General features: G+C 45.8%; 1 protein-coding gene across 1 annotated transcript in view; it reads left to right on the forward strand.

Annotated features, from left to right (window-relative positions):
- Positions 1-1,126: 1,126 nt before the first annotated feature.
- The window catches only part of RRP4 (ribosomal RNA processing 4), a 33,698-nt gene continuing 14,235 nt past the window's right edge, over positions 1,127-20,589 (forward strand). The window contains exons 1-2 of the mRNA XM_087671819.1: positions 1,127-1,408; positions 1,673-1,774. Of these exons, the coding sequence (XP_087527945.1) occupies positions 1,242-1,408; positions 1,673-1,774 (269 nt within the window). The 5' untranslated portion in view covers positions 1,127-1,241. The remainder of the gene's footprint in view (positions 1,409-1,672; positions 1,775-20,589) is intronic.

The following is a 20,589-nucleotide window of genomic DNA, read 5'->3' on the forward strand; positions in this document are numbered from 1 at the left end:
CCAATGTAGCTATTGAAAGTACCTTGGAAGATATGGAGTATCAAAAGATACCTTCGAATGAGAAGCCATGGCTACTAATGAAGAAACCTTTGAATGCACGCTGAGGCAATCAGCTCGAGCTCACGAGAAGATGGCTCTAATACCAATTGAAGGGAGCGAGCCTTGAAGTGGAAGCATGGAGCAAAAGCAAGAGCTACGATGGAAGGAGCAAGAGCAAGAGAGAGAGGGACACACACACAAAAGATGTGGGAACTTTGACAACGACAATGTGCGACCGTCCTTCCCTTTATTCAAATATCATTGAAAGAATAAAGAATGAAGTGATAGTGATGGGCGCCCACCACCTATAGTGTACAGGTGTGCAGGTAACCAATACATGGTGCGAGTACTATCAATGTAACTAATACACGGGCGGCTAGGCACAGGCACCTTTATCCCCAACGTAAGGTGACCTATGACAACAAAGGTAATAGCCCAAGGTAGGAAAGATGCACGCACGACACTTTAAAGTTGTAAAAAGTGTTATTTTGACATACTAGATCTAAGATTAGCCATTCACAACTCTAGAAGAATTTGCTTTGGAGATAGATACATGCATCATAACAAACCATATAATACAATAGCTTATTATTATTGCAATATTGAGCAAGTGAAGAAGTCAAAAGTTACAACTCTTGTAGGAGACATGTTCTGTTTGCTAAAGCAAAGGTAGGCTCTCGCAAGAGACAAGTCCACTTTTCCAAGCAGCAAGTCCATGGTGATGGTAGAGAGATGAAACGATGTGCAAGTGGATGATCCTTCTTTTTTTTGCTTGCCAACCTAGCATTTATGTGTTTGCACCTATGATCATCATCAACATCAACATTGCCATTATGAAGTTGAGGAAAGAAATGAGATGCGACAGGATAGGCCAAGCAAGAGAAGGCGAAGGCAAAGCTTCACTAATAGGAGCATCAAGAAAAGTGGAAAAGCCACAAAATTTCTAGCAAAAAAGCTGCAATTGTAAAAACCTAAATACAGAATCTCATCTCATCTTATGTTAAGGACTTAAAACTCATCTCATTAAAACTAATGTTAATGTTAAAGACTTTAGCTTAATTAATAAGGTTGAAGACGATAAATGCACGGCGAAGGATCAAGGAATCTCGACAGTCTGGAAGAGCGGAGGAGTGTAGAACGTTAGTAGGCTTAGTTGGCTTGTTGCTTGCCGAGAGCTCTCTGAGAACTAGGGTTTCGCCAGCATGAGAGACTCGCTGCGTGGCTTGCATTTTCAGATGACAGACAGCCAGCGGCATCGTCTCTCCAAGGCACAGGAACTCCTTCGAGCAGCACCCGGCAGCTACCATTCATCGGCATTTGTCAACGTGGCGGATGTCATCCAAGTCGAGAACGAAGCCACTGTCCTTAAGTAAGGTCTTTCTTGCCCGAGCTTACAAAGATTAGCTGTTCTTATAGTTCGCAGGGATCTTGTTCTACATTTACCAACACATACATATCCTCGGTAAGGCACACGCGAACAGGTCGAAGTTTTGCCACAAGGCCTTTTCCTTGTGCATGAACCGTTGTGATTAGTTGTAGCAGCGGTATGCTGTTGTAGGGTTGATTTTCTGGGAAAATTTCTGGTCGATGTTACGAGCTATACTGAAGTCTAGAATTTGATGTTTCTGTTCAGGGGCCATGGAACACAACAAGTGGATGGGCAACTTTTGGCTACTCTATGTGGGGTTGTGCAAAGAGTAGATCAACTTATCACTGTGAAGCCTCTTAGAGCAAGGTAAATATCATTTAGTCATTGATTTACGAAGTTCCATGAGATACCTGTTTATTGTAACATCTGATTCAATGGTTTATTACTACTCAAATGATCAAATTGAAAACTTTTTTTTTTTGGGTGGGGTTTTCCCTTCAAGTGTTTGTAGCCACTACATGGAGGGATCTCCATCAACTCTTGCATTTTCTTCCCTGCTGGCTGCAACTTGATAGTAGCCATCATATCAAAGATATTTCAGTATGCTCTTGATCTCCAATAGCTCATCAGGATTCCATTTTGCTCCCTTTATTGCTGTCCATCTTCTTCTAGTGTCTACTCTTGGCATTCCACTGTGTGAGGACTGTGTTCTGCTCTCTCCATAGAGCAACTTTTTTCCATGCCATCGACACCTTTACTCGAAGGACTGCATTTTGCTCTCTTCACAGCATAGATAATTTCCAGGTGCTGTTAATTGATCAGTCCGGACAATGCGATCACCTTTGAGCTTTAGCTCCATTGTATCAACATTCTTCATTCAGCATGATTTAGTGTTTATTATTCTTTATTCTTCTTTTATGTCTTTGAGTTTTCTTTGTCATAGTGTTTGTGAAACACTTTATATTTCTCTTTGCAAACCCTATCGTTTCTCAACAAGGTATTAGAGCAAAGATGCTCGAAACGCTAAAGATCTTCTTCATTGAGATGAAGAAACATTGTAGGATCGGCAACACTCTTAGATTCTAGACTCTTGTTATTTCTGTTGTATCATTGGGAAATACCATGATCTTCTTCTTCCTCCCACCCTCTCTTTTATAGGTTTGGCACGTGTCCTATGGCTTCTCCACAAATGGAAGCACAAACCATTGGGTGCTCTTACCATGACAGGAAGGGTTACACCATCAAAGACTATCATTGTTGGCTGTTCTTCCTGATGCTACCAGAGTATATGTGTCTCTCTCCACTACTTCTTGTGCCACTTTGTTGTTCTAATCATCCTAGGTCATTTTGCATTAGCTCTCCTAGTTCTATGCTTAGGGTAGTAAAATGTGTACGACTCACACTAAGCCCTAGTGAGCAAAAGGTGGCTCTAAGATCTCATGAGGCAATAAGTTCTCTTGGAGATCTTTGCTACAAGATACAAAGGTTTCCACTACATACCTTTGGGTCCAATGGCTTCCACAATCCTTGGTTTTGTAGCACGGTCCACCGATAGATGGAGATTGGTGGATATTCTCTCTTTGGCAGTCGACTTCCTTGAGAGAGAGATTGTTTGATTCTTCAAATTTGTTATTTGCTCCACTAAGAAAAGCCTGTTGTTTTAGAAGAATTGGACATTTCTTTCCCTTCATGGTATGGGTCTACGGACACTGACTTTGATGAGGGCATTGAGGAGATTATATACAATACCTCTTTCTCCCCTTCCCCTTATACTAAAGATTGTCATCATTGACCTTTGCTCCTTGTGCCACTAGAGTATACATGTCTTTCTCGGCACTTCTTGTGCTATCTTGCTATTTCAGGTGACAAAGATCATTTTACATGAACTCTCCCAATTCTATGTTGAAGGCAATAAAATGCATAGAATGCTCTAAGATCTCACAAAGCAATTAGTCCTCTTGGAGACCATTGCTATGATGTACTTAGGTTTTTACCACATACTTTTGTGTCCAGTGGCTTTCACAATCCTTGGTTCAATAACCCACTCCATTGGTGGATAATGATTGTTGGATATGACCTTTTTAGCAGTTTACTCTCTAGAGAGGGCGAGGTTGTTCGACTCTTTCGGCTTTGTAGTCTGTTCCATTGAGAAACAAAGGTTGTTACCCACACTTGGTTGCATAGGAGTTGCCCATTTCTCTCCTTGTATGGTTCCATGGACATGTCAGAGTGCAGGGATGCGGAAGCGTGGGACCAAGATTGAGAGAGAGAGAACGTAGAGAGAAGAGAGAGAAAGAGACAATGGAAGATGAAGATCTGCTGTATAAAGTGTGCTGTATACAAAGATATGCAAATATGTACACGGGCGCAGTGCGCGGGACTGCGTGTCTCCACCTCGACGATGCAACCTGCTGTTCACCTCGAAGTTTGTTGGAGTCTGCACGATCTCCAGCCTGAAATCTGCAAATAGAGATGCAATCTGCACGAATCTCCAGCCTGACACTTGCGATCAAAAGTGTGGAAGACTGTAGAATCATCGGCTATAAATAGCCAGAATAAAATCGCCCAGAATATACAGGTCGGCTGCATTAAATGCAGCCGATTGACCAGGTACAGGTCGGACTGCCACGTGGTAGTCCGACTAGTCTGCCTGTACGGACAGGATCTGACGACTCTGATACTGATAAATCTCATGGCCCAAGAAGAAGTGGAGTAGACCCAAGTCCGTCATCTCGAACGCCTGATGTAAAGCTGTGAGAGTGCGCAACGGAAGAAGAACATGAACACAGAGGAGGAGAGAGAGAAAGCAGGGAATGAAGGAAGAAAATCTGCACTGACTGAAATGAATGTTGAATACACTGAAATGGACTGATCAGTCCCTGCATGCAGCCCGAAGCGTCAGTGAGGGCACCAGATCAGGCTGATGATGACGGCAGCACCGAAGACGGAGGAAGATGACGGAGTCGGAGTGTGCACTTGCCAAAGGAGGAGGGAAGATGATAATACAATTGACTGCCAAGTGGGAAATGGCTATAAATAGCCAAAAAACCCAAAAACTGGCCGACCTGAAATTTGAGGCCATAAATATGTCCGACCAGCATTTAATGCTGATCCGACCAGCATTTAATGCTGGTAAAAATGCTAGGAATGCTCAGAAAAATCCCGGAAAGGGTGGACAATGTCCGGCAGGTGAGGCAGGTTGAAGAATGCAGAAACTGCCCCGGGAAATGCACATAAAATCCCGACTAGAGGAGAAAATGCACTGAAATGCAATAAACTGAGTGCTCTAGAATGAGCTACCTCCTCCGTCAAAACAAGTGATAGACAAGTCAGAGCTCCTAAAGTCCTCGTCTGACTCAGACTGAGGCTCACAGGCAGGAGATGACAAGGCATGACAAACATGACTGCTAACACCCCCTCTCAGATCCTGGATGTGGCAGAAGGCCAAGGGAGAAACGGATCCTGGGGTGGCAAGAGGAATGCCAAGGTCGATGAAGTCTGTCGATGTAGACTGCTGCTGCTGAAGGAGCTCCTCACGATCCTGGGAATCCCCCTCTAAAACACTAGGGGCCAGGGAATCCACAGCCGCATCACCGAGATCGTCCCCCTCTGAAAGGTATGGGAGGTACGAGGGAACCACCGGAGGAGAGGGTGGGGGATGGGAAGGAACCTGTGGAATAGAAGGTGCACAAGCGGGAACGGGTGGAGCAATAGACTGCCTCGGAGGACCCTGCATCAAAGAAGGGGAATGGAGCCTGTAAAGCCCGCTTTCCTGCCAACCTGTAGATAAGACAGCTCCTGTAAAAGAATCCTCAATAACAACGGCATGTTCGGTGAAGATCACTCGTGTGCCAAGCCTCGTAAGGCCATAAACTGAGAGGAGGGGAAGGCCTAAATCCGGAACATGTAGGGCCTGTGAAAAGGAGCTCGAAGGTCGGTCGGTAAACAAAGGCAATGTGCCAACACCACTAATAGGCACCGATAAAATGTCACCAACAGTGACTGAACCCTCTGATGGACGGAGATCCTGTAACAAATCACCTCGGGGAGTCATATGACTCGAAGCACCACTGTCCACTAACCAAGGCTGCGCAGAAGACACTGCAGCCATGGAAGAAGGATCCTCCTCCAAAGCATGGATATGAAGGAACACTGACTCATGGGTAACAACGGGTGTAGAGGTAGAAGAAGGCTCCGATGTAGAGCCATCCTTCGCTCCTGGACGAAGTTGAGGATACTTCTTCCAGCATTTCTCCTCGGGATGTGTCCCTTTCCCACAGTGTGGGCACTTCGGTCTCTCTAAATCTGAGTCAGAGCCTGAAGAACTGTCCTGCTTCTTAGCCTTTGACTTCGTCTTCTTCTTCTTCTGTCCTCCCGAACCTGCAACAAAGGCTCTAGTGGAGTCGGATCCACTAGCACTGACCTCTCTGAGTCGCTCGTCATGCTCCAAGACAAGCGGGGATAGCTCCTCCCATAGAAGCTTCTCACGGGTCCTCGATGTAAGAAGGCTGGTATAGAAGACATCAAACCGAGGCGATGGCAGCTGAGTCAAAAGAATCATAGCCATGTCTTCAGAAGATATCGTCCGACCGAGGGATGCAAGCTCATTCCTCATATCCTGTAATCTGTTGATGTGGTCCTTCATGGAAGGACTATCATCAATAGCGAGCATCTGCAACTTCTTTTCGAGAGATATCCGGTGGGCAAACGTCTTTTGTTGATAGAGAGACGCGAGCTTTCTCCACAGGTCTGCTGCAGTCTTCAACCTGTGAACATGAACAAGGACAGAATCCTGCAAACTCAGAAAGAGGAAAGATCTGGCTCTAGAATTGAGCCGATCCCATAATGCTGCACGATCCATAGATGTCCCATCTGCGGGATCCACCTTAGGCCGGGGAATAGGAACAGAAACAAGCTCCCAAAGATCGAAGGAGTCCAAGATACACTCCACCTTGCAGGACCACAGAGAAAAGTTGGAGCCATCCAACCGGTCCTCTTTGGGCAGCTGAGGAAGTACGGGTACCTGTACAGGGGGTACCAAAGGTTGCATCGTCGGCCCACTGGAAGGGGATCGCCGAGATACATGAATAGAAGGGGGACGGGAAAGAGGAATAGACTCCGGACGACGGTCCTCGTGATAGAAATCACGCCTCCGTTCAGATGAGTGTTGAGACAAAAGCTCGTCATCTAAGTCATCAAAGCCTGTAAACTGATGAGAAGACATCTTCCAATCTGCAAAACACCAAACACCAAAGAAAACTGTGCCGAAGCCGAAGTAGGACCAGCAGTCTGGTCACCAACCACCAAAACACAGGCTGTGATAGCCTACAAACACCTGGAGCTGCAAAACGCAAGGATATCTGATGAAGATCACCAGAAAAGAAGCCGCCAGCACCAAAACGCAGCCTGGGAGTGGGTTGCCAGCAGGAGATGAGCCACCAGGAGTGGAAACGATCACCAGATCAGGAAAACGCAGCCTGATGATGTGTCGCCCAGCTAAAGGAGGGGCCACCTGATGGTAAACGCAAGCAGGAGGGGTTGTTTGATGACGTGGCAGCCGTTGGAGAAGTCGTCTGCAGCAAACGCAAGAAGAATGGCCACCTGGAGGGGCCGCCTGGGCAGTTGGAGATGAGGGGACAGCAGCAGAAGAGGGGTGAGGTATCTCTCCACAAGGTTAGGTCCTCCGTGCTCTGTCAGGCGATGATACCATGTGAGAGTGCGCAACGGAAGAAGAACATGAACACAGAGGAGGAGAGAGAGAAAGCAGGGAATGAAGGAAGAAAATCTGCACTGACTGAAATGAATGTTGAATACACTGAAATGGACTGATCAGTCCCTGCATGCAGCCCGAAGCGTCAGTGAGGGCACCAGATCAGGCTGATGATGACGGCAGCACCGAAGACGGAGGAAGATGACGGAGTCGGAGTGTGCACTTGCCAAAGGAGGAGGGAAGATGATAATACAATTGACTGCCAAGTGGGAAATGGCTATAAATAGCCAAAAAACCCAAAAACTGGCCGACCTGAAATTTGAGGCCATAAATATGTCCGACCAGCATTTAATGCTGATCCGACCAGCATTTAATGCTGGTAAAAATGCTAGGAATGCTCAGAAAAATCCCGGAAAGGGTGCACAATGTCCGGCAGGTGAGGCAGGCTGAAGAATGCAGAAACTGCCCCGGGAAATGCACATAAAATCCCGACTAGAGGAGAAAATGCACTGAAATGCAATAAACTGAGTGCTCTAGAATGAGCTACCTCCTCCGTCAAAACAAGTGATAGACAAGTCAGAGCTCCTAAAGTCCTCGTCTGACTCAGACTGAGGCTCACAGGCAGGAGATGACAAGGCATGACAAACATGACTGCTAACAAAAGCTGCCTTCGTCTCTTTGACCTTCTGTGCATGATCACCTGTGACAATCAAATCGTCAACATACAACACAAAAAGCACACAACCAGTCTTGGAAGTGTGTACATAAAGCTGCGGATCGGCCTTGGAGCGCCGATATCCCAACTGTGACTGAAGGAACGAATCAATCTTCTCGTTCCATGCATGCGGAGCCTGCTTGAGGCCATACAAGGCCTTCTTCAACCTGTAGACTTTCCCATCTGAAGATCCAAAGCCAAGAGGCTGCTCTACATAGATCTCCTCCTTCAAATCACCATTGAGGAAGGCTGACTTCACATCCAACTGGTAGACAGGCCATCTCCTATGGCCAGCCAAGGCAAAAACAGCTCGAATAGTCGCCATACGAGCAGTGGGGGCAAAAGTATCATGACAATCAATCCCTGGGCGCTGTGCAAAATCTTTAGCAACAAGACGAGCCTTGTGCTTGTCCAAAGAACCATCACTAAGGTACTTGGTTTTGAAGACCCATTTGACGCCAATCACCTTCTTATGCGAGGGGCGAGGCACGAGATACCAAGTGCCATTCCTCTCAATAGCCTCCAACTCGGCTTCCATAGCTTTGTTCCATGGTGCGGACTGTAAAGCCTCCTTCACGGAGATGGGCTCTCGATCCTGCATAACACGGGTCATCAAACAATAGTTAGAGCAAACAAGCTCTGTAGAATGTGCCTGGTGCCTCCGTGACCGCCGCGGACCATCCTGCGGACCCCACTCCTGAGGGACCCCCTCGATCCTTAAATCTCGGAGTGTGTCACGGGCCCAACGAGGAGGAGGCCGGACCTCTCCCCGTCGCTCTCCATCAGCTGAAGACTCTGGGATATCCACCGGTGTTAACTCCTCGGGGGTGATCGGTGGAAAAGTAGACTCTGTATCGGAAACAGAATCGGAATCAAAAGGCGCTGGCTCCAAAGGAACTGTCTCTGGAGCCCAACTCTCCCTTGGATCTCCAAGAACGGGATGCTCCTCACCCACTACTATGGCCGGAACCTCCACGAACCGCACATCTCGACTGGTGTACACATCCCGCTTGACGGGATCATACAAGCGATAGCCTTGGGACTGAGAGCTGTAGCCAACGAACACCTGTCTTCGGGAAGCTGCTTCAAATTTATCACGATGAGTCTTGGGAATGTGAACATAGGTATCACACCCAAAAACCCTAAAATAAGAAACATCGGGCTTTGTCCCAAAGTAAGCCTCAAAAGGTGTCATCCTATCAACGGCCGAAGTGGGGGATCGGTTAAGGATGTGGACTGCAGTAGCCACAGCCTCGGCCCACAGAAACTGAGGTGTCTGTCGGTGCTCCATCATGGTGCGCACCATCTCGATCACACTTCGGTTCTTCCGTTCAAGAATGCTATTTTCTTGAGGAGTGCCGGTGTTAGCAAACTCCTGGTGAATACCTTTATCTGCACAAAAACAAGCAAACTCATTAGAAACAAATTCACCACCCTTGTTGGATCGCAAGGTCTTCAATCGCCGACCTGATCGGTTCTCCTAAAAGAGAAGCCAATCCTTGAAGTGGGAGAAAGCCTCCGACTTCAATGCCAAGAAATAGGTCCATGTCATCCTGCTGTAGTCATCTACGATCAACATGAAGTACGAGCTTCCTCTCAAGGACTCATTCCTCATAGGGCCACAAAGATCCGTAGATACAAGCTCCATCGGGGAAGTAGACCGCCGCAAAGCTTTGTTGGGAATCGCATCCCTATGTTGCTTCCCACGAATGCAGGAGACGCATGGCTGCTGGCTCACCACTATGTCCGGCAACCCTCGAACAAGCTGTCCACGTGACGCCCTCCGAAGATAATCATAGTTAAGGTGACCAAACCGAGCATGCCATAGCTTTGACTGTGTCTGAGAGGTAAGAAGAAGAGTAGGGAGAGCGGTAGAAGACATCAATTTGTAGATGCCGTTCTCCTCATATCCTGATGAGAGAACCTTCCTTGACGCACGAGCAAGGACTCGCACCGAATCACCGTCAAACTCCACCAAAAGTCCAAGTGAACAAATCTTATGAACCGAAAGTAGATGATACCCTAAACTTGGCACATGCAAGACTTTTGAGGTATGGGTACCACCACGTCCATCTGGAATAAGCTGCATCTCACCCCGTCCTGCAATAGACACCAAAGAGCTATCTCCAATGAGAATCTGCCCACGCGAAGGTCGCAACTGGGCAACACCAACTGATGAAGGAGTCATGTGCCGGGAGGCACCATTGTCAACGATCCACTCTCGAGCCTGGGGAGCTGTCATCGCAGCATCAGAAGCCTTCGGGGTAGAGTCCTCAATGATTGCTAGATGAAGAAACGCAGCTGATAAGGGTGCAGCCACCGCTCCAGAATCCTTCGTGTCCTTCTTGTTGGTGTCCTTGTCTTTGTCGGGGCAATCCTTCTTCCAATGGCCGGTCTTTCCACAAATATGGCATGGGGATTCTTTGTCCTTGTCCTTCTTTGACTTGTTGTCCTCCTCCTTCTTCTTTTGGTCCCTCCCCTTCTTCTGAGAGGCTAGACCTGTCAAGGCTTCCAACTTAGAAGCATGCTGTCCCTTCAGTTGTTCCTCTTGGTCCAAGACCATAGGAACCAACTCTTCCACCGAAGAGTGGACTCACGCCTCGAAGCAATAAGGGCAGAGTAAAAAGCACCGAATCGTGGCGGCAACTGGGACAAGAGTGTGATCGCCATGTCTTCGGAGGAAATTGGCTTCCCCGCATTCTGAACCTGCATCTGAAGCTATCTAAGCTTGTTGACGTGCTCCCGCAACGAAGAAGACTTGTTCACGGACAAGGTCCGCATCTGCACCTCCAAAGAAACCCGCTTCATAAGGATCATCCGGTTATACATCTGATCAAGCTCCAGCCATATCTCCCGAGCCACCGTCAAGTGCTCGATGTGGGCTATCACGGCTGTGGTACAGGACAGAAAAAGAAAAGAACGAATCCGGGCATTCAATTTGTCCCAGTGAGACTGTGCCTTGGACAACTCCGCACGAGCATCGGAAGAGAGTTTGGACTCGTCTCTCATCGAGGGCCGGTCGATCTCCTGTACAAGCTCCGCCAAATCGTAGGACTCAAGGATGGCCAACATCATCACGCGCCAGATGCGGTAATTGTCGCCATCGAGCTTTTGATCTGCGGGAAGAGCCAGTAAGATAGGAACCTTCCGGTCCATGATCGTCTAGAACTCCAAGTCAGTCTCTGTAGACATCTTCACTTGTAATGCCTTCACAAATGCAAAAGCAGCCCCCTCTGATTGTGAAAACGCAGCCTGCTAGGGCTCTTTCTTCCGCGTCCTGAGCCTTCTTCACTTGCCGGAGGCGATGAAAAAGCAAAACCTGCACTTGAAAGCTGAAAACTCAGCCTTCCTCCTCTTCAAACAGCAGTAAACAGCAGCAAATCCACCAATTGGACTCCTTTCCCGCGTGCCCATGCTCGCTTCAGCCTTGTTCCGATGCGCAGCCCTCCCGCTCGCCCCCGAACGCTGGAAACGCAGCCTTGTGTCGCGATGGAATCTCCTCTTCAGGTTGGTTCTTCACTCAGTTAGCCCTTCTACACTGCTCTGATACCATGTTAGAGTGCAGCGATGTGGAAGCGTGGGACCAAGACTGAGAGAGAGAGAACACAGAGAGAAGAGAGAGAAAGAGAGTGGAAGATGAAGATCTGATGTATAAAGTGTGCTGTATACAAAGATATGCAGATATGTACACAGGCGCAGTGCGCGGGACTGCGTGTCTCCACCTCGACGATGCAACCTGTTGTTCACCTTGAAGTCCGCTGCAGTCTGCACGATCTCCAGCCTGAAATCTGCAAACAGAGATGTAATCTGCACGAATCTCCAGCCTGACACCTGTGATCAGAAGTGTGGAAGACTGCAGAATCATCGGCTATAAATAGCCAGAATAAAATCGCCCAGAATATGCAGGTCGGCTGCATTAAATGCAGCCGACTGACCAGGTACAGGTCGGACTGCCACGTGGCAGTCCGACTGGTCAGTCCGACCAGTCTGCCTGTATGGACAGGATCTGACGACATACATCGCTAGCAAGACATTGACTCTAATGAGGGCATTGAGTAGATTATTTGTGATATCCCTCAATTTCAAGGGTCACCTTTTGGAGTTGTTTGGTTTCAATTCCATGCATCCTTAGGTACCTTCTTCGGCAACATTGGTGGTTCTTCCTTTGTCATTGGACACTTTTTGGAGGTCATGATTCATGAGTCTTAGATTCCTTGTCTGGGGGTTCTTGGCTCGGGAGGGTGGGGGGTTTTTTCAAGGGGAATCCTATTCCTTTGGCTTCATGGGGGAGTTTCAGAGGGGGTCACTACTCGTGCAATCCATTGCAGATTGTGGGGAAAAGCTTTCTCATACTTGATTTGTCCTTGGATGGGGTGGATGGCCTTGATTTGTCCTCTTATCTACCAGGATTTACAAGGTCTACCTAGATGGGAGCCTCGGATGTTCCAACATTCAGCCATGACTTGATGGCTATGCCTTTGCATCTTTTTTAGCATAAAGATGGAGATAGTGTCCTCTTCCTCAAGGCCTAGGATCAAATATGCCTTTGCATTTTTACTAGGATGGAGACTTGGAGCGAGTGGCTTCTCTCTTGAGGTCAAGTTCTGGGCACCATATATCATCACACCTTGTCTATTGTTGTTTCTTATAGGTTTCTTTTCTAGTGAAATACTTCTATTACAGGGTGGACAAGTCTTACTGGCACAGGTAGCAGCCAAGTGGCCAGACTTCTCGCAAATATCACATTTGACATTCGGGCAATTCCTTGCTCCTAGGTCATTGTTTTGGGTTCGAGAAGGGGTGTTGACATACCAAAGTCATTAAGTGCATTGTATTATATTAGTTTCTGTTTTTGTCTCCATTTATAGCCCTTAAAAGACTTTATTTGTATTATTTATTAGTGTCTAGGTGCCACTCGAGACAATTGGGAAGCCACCCTCGACAGTTCAATGACTGATGTGCTTATAAACAGGGCATGGGAATTATTTATTGCACACTTATTCTCTCATTCATTCTTCATCATTTCCCCATTTATTCACTCCATCACACTTTGAGCCCCAGTTCTCTACCTCTATTGTACACACCCCTATCCTTGCGAATATCTGAGTTCGTGGTCGTGTCTAGCTGATCGTGACACCATACCAACAAGCGACTTCATTTTGGAGGTCTTCTTCTCATTGCCATCAGCTCAAGACACTCTAGATTTATGCATTCTGAGTCCACATAGCTTGGCGACCTCTTCTTCCTTATTTTCCATTGCTGTGTTTACTGGTTTCACTCCTCATTGGACTAGTACAGCACATCGCCTTCATCATTAGTTTGTTTTCCAACCCCTATTTCCACCCCAAGACTGAAATGACTATTTCCAGCCATCAGCCACCTTCTAGAGGCTGTATTTGCAGTAGATTCAGGTAGCCTATAGGAGGCTACACCCTCTTTATTAGCCCTACATTAGATACTTGCGCTTTTTCATTTTCTCCTCTCCCAAAGAACTGCCCAACAATGGCTTGTCTATAGTCACTTACACGAAGAGATCTTCATCACAATCTTGCTTTTACTTCTCTAGTCGGTTGCTTAGTAGTTGCATTAACATTAGCCATCTTCTTGGAGATATTTCAACATGTTCTTCATCTTCAACAACTCGTGAGGGTTGGATTCTATTCCCTCTACTGCTGTCCCTCATATTCCAATCTCTACTTTTGACATTGCATTGTCGAGAGGACTGCATTTTGTGCCCTCCATAGAGCAACATTTTTCCTCTTTATTGACACCTTTGCCAAAAGTATTGTGCTTCGCTCCCTTCATAGTGTAGATTCCTTCTAGGTACGGTTGCTTGATGAGCCAAGACAATTCAATCATCTCCAAGCTTAGATCCATTGTATCAACATCTTTCATTCAACATGATTGGCAACGGCTATATACTTTTTTTGTTCAAAATGCATTTTGGGAAGGGAAAACCCTAGATTCGAGTTGTTTTGGTCATTTTGCTTGTTCATGTGCAACAACTTTGCTTGTTTTCCCTCCATTCCCTTTTTTTTGAAACTCGATATAACTAAGCTCTTGGATGAAGATCATGTTGGGTCCTCATATATGTGAGTCCATGAACAAAAAGAAGGTTAAAATCTAAATTTGGTACATAAAATACTTCAGCTGCTGTAGATTCTTGTCTTTCTAGAATGAGGAGAACCTTCTCTACTCTTGGAATTGATATTGATGAATTATCACCAATAGTGATGTTGCCCCTTGTGGAATGGAGGTTCTGAATTCAATTTTGATGATATCTCATATAGGATGGTACTCCACTATCGATAAGCCCAAGGATTTCTCGATGAGGAAGAATGAGAGTGGTGTCCTTAGCCTCAAATAGATGAACGAAGATAGACTTTGTGGTTGTGGCTGGTTTAGCCTTTAAATCTTTGGCACCACCCTTGGCTCTAGGTTTCAAATGGAGATAATTTCGTTCAACATTTGTTTTTTAGAGGGGGCATCTTTTTCACTGCATGGACACTTGGTCTTTCCTATGGGCTTCTCATCTTTCTTCTCCTCTTGCTTCTTCTTGTTTTTCTTGCCTTTCTTCTTCTTATTGCTTCCTCCTCAAGACGGCCCAACTGCAAAAGCATGATTGGTGACTCGGATATCATTGAAACTAGTCTCCTTGTGTCTAGCATTTTGCTCCAATATCATCAACACAAGCTTGTTCCATGTGGTAGGGAGATTGAAATAGAAATCATATTTTGGAGTTGAAAGTGTTAAGAGTATCATAGCCATGTCTTCAATCGATAATTTCTTGCCAAGGGATGCAAGTTCATCCTGTATCTTTTTCCTTTGTTGATATGATCCATCATTATCAAAGAGTTAGCTAAGAAAGCTTATGTGGCCTTATCTTGAGAGTCATATGTGTGTGTGAAGGTTCAGACCTAGCAAAGAGAAGAAAGCTTGGACCATACCTTTACTATGGAGTGGATTTTGTACACGTGTACAAGGATTGAATCGTGGTAGCTCAAAGAGAAGTAAATGGGCTTGAGAGTTAAGCCTATTGTCATGAGGACATGTATTTTTGAAAGCTCACTTAACATGTGAATTAATTTTTAATCACATGGTTAAATAAAATGTTACACATGTAAGGTATAATTGGGATTGGAGTAAATTTACGAGCCCGAGACTCCAGGACATTACGGGATGTCAAAGGCACAAGTTGTTGTAAGTTATGCCGCACATGTACTCGGTGGTATTTGGTGCTAGTTGTTGGCCTAGGTCATTCATTTGGCCATAAGTGTTAGTTGGTGACACTAGAGAAGTGGTGTTTAATGGTACCTAACGCCAATCTGATGGTCAAAGATGGTGCAGAGACAATCAGGAATGGAAGTTGCCTAGCCAATTTAATTATTGGCGAGTGAGATTATTTTTTAGGACACATAAATAATTATTAGATTAATACTTTTCAATATTTAAAGGTTGAAAATTAATATTTAATTATGGCTAATGTTGGAAAAACCATTTGGAAAGGTTGTCACTTGTCAAAAATGCCCATGCAAGATTGAAAAACGTCTTTAGAGGTTAGAGAGACATTTTTAGTGCATTCAGCCTGCAAGAGAGAGGGAGCAGATGCTGCTGGTCTGACTTGCAGCCATTGGAGGACCTTTTGAGGCAGCGAAGGGCAAGAGAAGACCAATCAACAGCAGGTGACAACATCTACAAGCTATTGAGATGGGGCAGCAGCAGTAAATGGTTGATTTTCTTCAGTTTTTTGCATCTTCAAGCTGTTGTGGCAAGACAACAGCTGCATTTGACTGATTTCCAGTTATTCTTCGCGACAAAACTCCGAATTTTCTCTCTCTACAACTTTCTCTCTCATCTCCCAGCCATTTCACAGCTTTGCTTTAAAGATCTCAGCATTTGGATCCTTGGAGGCTAAGAAATTGCAAATTTCTCAACTGCAAATACTAATTTACAGCAGAAATTAGGGTTTAGTAGCAGCCTCAGGAAGCGTGCGAGAAATTAGAAGCTCCAAGACTTGGATTCAATAAGGCTAAAGCTGTTTTTAGCCTATTCAAGTGGAGAGACCATCAAATAATTGAATTTGGGGCATTTTTCATCTCCATCAAAGTGGATGAAGGCTAGTTATGTGCCCAAATCAAGGGGCAAATCAGATTGAAGACTTGCTGGTCACTTTGGACAGCAAGGGGAGGTTGGATTGCGAAGGGGATCGAGAGAACCCCATTGTAAATCAACTTTTTCCTCAATAAAGCTAAAGAAATACCGAAAGGGGCGCCAATTTTGGGGCCAATCGGATGTGCATTGTCCAAGATCAGTAGATAAATTTGTATTTTCAGATTTGTATTTATTGTTTGCTACTGTAATAAGTTGTAATCAGGGATTTACCACCCTTCCACGGAAGGAAAGCTAGTTACACATATTTCAAAGAGCCACTTGATTGACAATCGCTCCAATACGGGGAACCACCATTGGATGGCGGATGGGGGCTATAAGTCAAAGGTGTCTAAGATTCACTCCTTTGTGTAAGACCAAAGGGAGTAGTTGGAACCATCTAAATGCTCCTCCTTGGAAGAGAAGGAAAAAGAGACACATGCACCATAGAAATAGGAAACAGTCGGAATGGCCCTCCAGCATGCGGAATCGCCGTCGCGGGCACGAACCTGTCATGGGACGCGTTGCGAATTGGTGGAACGTTTCTTGTCTCGTTTCAGATAGGGATCACAACGTTCCTTGTCTGAAATGAGACAAGGAACGCCAGTGACACCCACTTACCTTTGGCCGACCGTTGCTCCCACCCGATTATCTGCGACTGCGCGTTTTGTCCACTTCTCTCCTGCTTGTTGCTCCTGCCCGAGATCGTCTGCCCATTCTTGCCCCGTGACCAGATTGCACGGCATCCCAGTGTCTGTTTCCTGTTGCCCCGTCATTGGCCAGCCGCCAGTCCCCCGTGTCCTCCTGTCTCCAACCTCTTCTCCTGTCTCCAACCTCTCTTCTTTCTTCTTCCTTCTCTTCCTTCTCTTCCTTCTCCCTTCTCTTCTTTCTTCTCCCTTCTCTTCTTCCTTCTTCCTTGAATCTTCTCTCTTCTCTTTATTTTTTTCCTCTTCTCTTGAGTCTTTCTTCTTCTCCAAGTTCCAAGTTCTCCATTTTTTTCCTCTTCTTCTCTTCTTCTCTTCTTCTCCCTTCTCTCCTTTTCCCTTCTCTCTCGACTCTTGACTCTTGAGCCTTCTCCCTTCTCTTAAGACTCGAGTTTTCACTTCTCTCGAGTCATTTTTATTTCAATTTTCAGCTTGAAATGGCCTCATCTTCCCGCCCCGCTCGTCAGGTTGGTGGTAAATCAAGAGGAGAACATTTGGAACACTTACGATTAGTATTTCAATTGTTAAGAACACATTCTTTTATGTGAAGAAAACTAAATGTGAATTCTTCACACAAGAGGTCAAATATTTGGGGCATATTATCTCGAAAGAGGGAATCAAGATGGATCCAGAGAAAGTAAGGGCAATTATTGAAAGGCCATCTCCAAGGAACCTGGAAGAGCTGCAGATCTTCCTAGGTTAATCTGGATTTTATCGTAGATTCATTCGAGATTATGCCAAAATAGCTGTTCCAATGACGGACCAACTTAAAGGGAAAGGGAAGAGATTTAATTGGGGAATAGACCAAAATGAAAGTTTTAAAAAACTTAAGATAGCTATTGCTACAACTCCAGTACTATTAATTATGGATCCCAATAAACCATTTGTGGTTGAGGTTGATACTAGTGATAGGGCAGCAGGCGCGGTCTTATTACAAGAAGGTCGACCGGTTGCTTTTGAAAGTAAGAAATTAGACCGTGCAAAACGGAATTATTCTGTTTATGAGAGGGAGCTGTATGCAATAGTACATGCAATGAAGAAATGGAGTCACTATCTGTACGGTGCCAAACTTTTGATCTTGTCGGATCATGAAAGCATTAAGTGGCTTAATGACCAACCGGATCTACAAGGGTGTAAAGCCAGATGGGCCGAACTCCTCCAAGAGTTCGACTATGAAATAAGGTATAGAAAGGGAAAGTACAATATAGTGGCTGATGCACTCAGCAGAATGCCCATCATAAATAAATTGAGTTTTACTCAGTTTACTTCCGATTTACTTGAATCCTTAAAAGAGAAATACTAGGTTGATCCGGCATATTCCAACATATGGGAAGCAATAGAAAATGGGGATCCATATGAAAGGGCCTCCACTGAGAAAGGAATATCTGAGGATGTTCAACAAAGAAATGGAGCATCAGGGGTTGCTCAAATGGGATTCAAGTGGAAGAATTTTACCATTGATAATGGTTATTTACTCTACAAGGGTAGGGTATGTGTCCCGAAAGATGAAGAAATAAGGCGCCAGATACTCTTTGAGTGTCATGATACCCCTAGTGCAGTGTCAGAAGTGGAGCAGCGGTGGAAGCATAAACATGTGCTGAAATAAACTGCTGAAACACAAGACAAAAAGAGAAAAGAAAGAACACGATACAGATGAGAACTCAGATGTATGCACGGGAAATGGAATCCATATATCTGAACACGAGACAGTCGCATACAACAGTGAGTCACTGGCTGCGTGGGCACTGGCACTGGCTCCTCTCTCCACAGAGTCTGCAGATGGTGAAGATGATGATAATGACTGAGGAGGAGCCACTGAGTATATATAGACTGAAAAAGTGGGGAGCAATAATGCTGGTCGGACAGCATTAATGCTGGTCGACTGGTGCATAAAAATGCTCCACTGGCATAAAATGCCACACTAGAAAAAAACCTAAAATACCTAATAAAAATGCCCAGCCCAGATCAAGCTCAGACTCACACATGAGCTGACAAATACTCTGCTAACACCCTCTCTCAGATCATGAGTGATCTGATACAATACAATAGTACAATGAAAAGGGATCAGAAACTATACAACATAGAACCACCAAGTAGAACTATGGATACCCAAGCAGTAGGTGATCAAGCCACCACCAAGGTGCCTCGGAGAGAACCTGATGTCAATGTCGATCGTACCAAACACCTGAAAATAGAGAAGATCATAGAATGTCTCTGTGTCCATCACCAATGTCTCACAGTAGCATACAAGACCATCCTGTCAAAAATGCCCCTGAACATAGGTGACCATGGATTTCCCGCCTTTGGCCAGACCACCAAAGTGTCCCCTCATGTGAGCTCCAGACGAAAGCCTCCCGCTCTCTGTCAGATAACCAGCTCATCATGAACCTGGATGTCAATCCCAGCTCCAGGATTTGATTCCGCCAGACTGAAGTCGATGCGTCAGGGACGTCCCTCTCTGGAACCTGTGCACCTGTATAAAAGTATAGATGAGGCACGGCTGCCCCATCTGAACACCCGCTCACACTCCCTCTCTGGCACAAGAGAGTCGTGAGGGATGACCTCATCACCACCACTAGAAAGCAGCCGAGGAAGGGGCCACCAAGCCCTTCCCGCGATCCAAAGAAGAGGATCCCTTCCGCGCCTTGGACTTCACCTTGGTCGGAGGATCGGAGTCGGAGTCTGATGAAGGAGAGGACTCATCGGTAGAGTCAACATCCCGCTTCGTCTTCTGCTCCTTCTTCCTGGAAGCCGCTAACTTCTTGCAGTCCTTCCGCAAATGTCCCTTCTTGCCACAGTGGTAACACTGGGCCTTCGACTTCTTCTTCCCATCACCCCTCTCTGAAGCTACATAAGCCTCACCTCCATAATGTGCCGGAAGCCGCCCCTGTAATCTCAAGGATGCATCATGGTTGTCCTCATCAAAGTCTTCAGGAAGAGGAAAAGGACGGAGAGGTCGAGCAATAGCTCCACAGACGATGACAGCACGCCATGTGAGATAATCAGGTCCATGTAACGTATCATCAGTGAAAGTGCACGGAGGAGCCATATGGAGAGGATAAGAAGAGAAGTAGAGAAGAGATGGAATTTAGAGAGGAAACACAGCCAAAACACAAGCACAGACTACAGAAAATGAGAGTTCACATGCAATATAACCCAAAATCTGATCAATAGAAGACAAAATCTGCTGCAGAAAGTCAAAAAATCAGTCAAAAACTGCCAAAAACAGAGAAAACGGCCTGAATTAACAGTCACCCAGCCACGAGAGATGCTGAATCAGCAAAAACGCAGGCTGTAAACTGCAGGAAAACAGGTAGAAAACTGTTGCCAGCAGCTACACATGAAAAACGCAGGCAGCAGAGGGTGCGTAGGCAGCAGAGGGTGCGGAGGCAGCAGGCGATGGCAAAACTGCAAAAAACGCAGGCTGAAAACAGCCCCAAAACAGGTCGCCTGTCTGCAACAGCAATCGTCATATCAGCAGGGATACTAAACAGTCCTGAAATCAGCAAGAAAACACAGCAGAAACACAAATCCTGAAAACTGATACCATGTCAGAAGTGGAGCAGCGGTGGAAGCATAAACATGTGCTGAAATAAACTGCTGAAACACAAGACAAAAAGAGAAAAGAAAGAACACGATACAGATGAGAACTCAGATGTATGCACGGGAAATGGAATCCATATATCTGAACACGAGACAGTCGCATACAACAGTGAGTCACTGGCTGCGTGGGCACTGGCACTGGCTCCTCTCTCCACAGAGTCTGCAGATGGTGAAGATGATGATAATGACTGAGGAGGAGCCACTGAGTATATATAGACTGAAAAAGTGGGGAGCAATAATGCTGGTCGGACAGCATTAATGCTGGCCGACTGGTGCATAAAAATGCTCCACTGGCATAAAA

The sequence above is a fragment of the Lygodium microphyllum genome, chromosome 29, assembly GCF_053477565.2.
Source record: "Lygodium microphyllum isolate KBCC chromosome 29, Lygodium_microphyllum_v1.1.10, whole genome shotgun sequence".
In the NCBI taxonomy this organism is placed as follows: domain Eukaryota; kingdom Viridiplantae; phylum Streptophyta; class Polypodiopsida; order Schizaeales; family Lygodiaceae; genus Lygodium; species Lygodium microphyllum.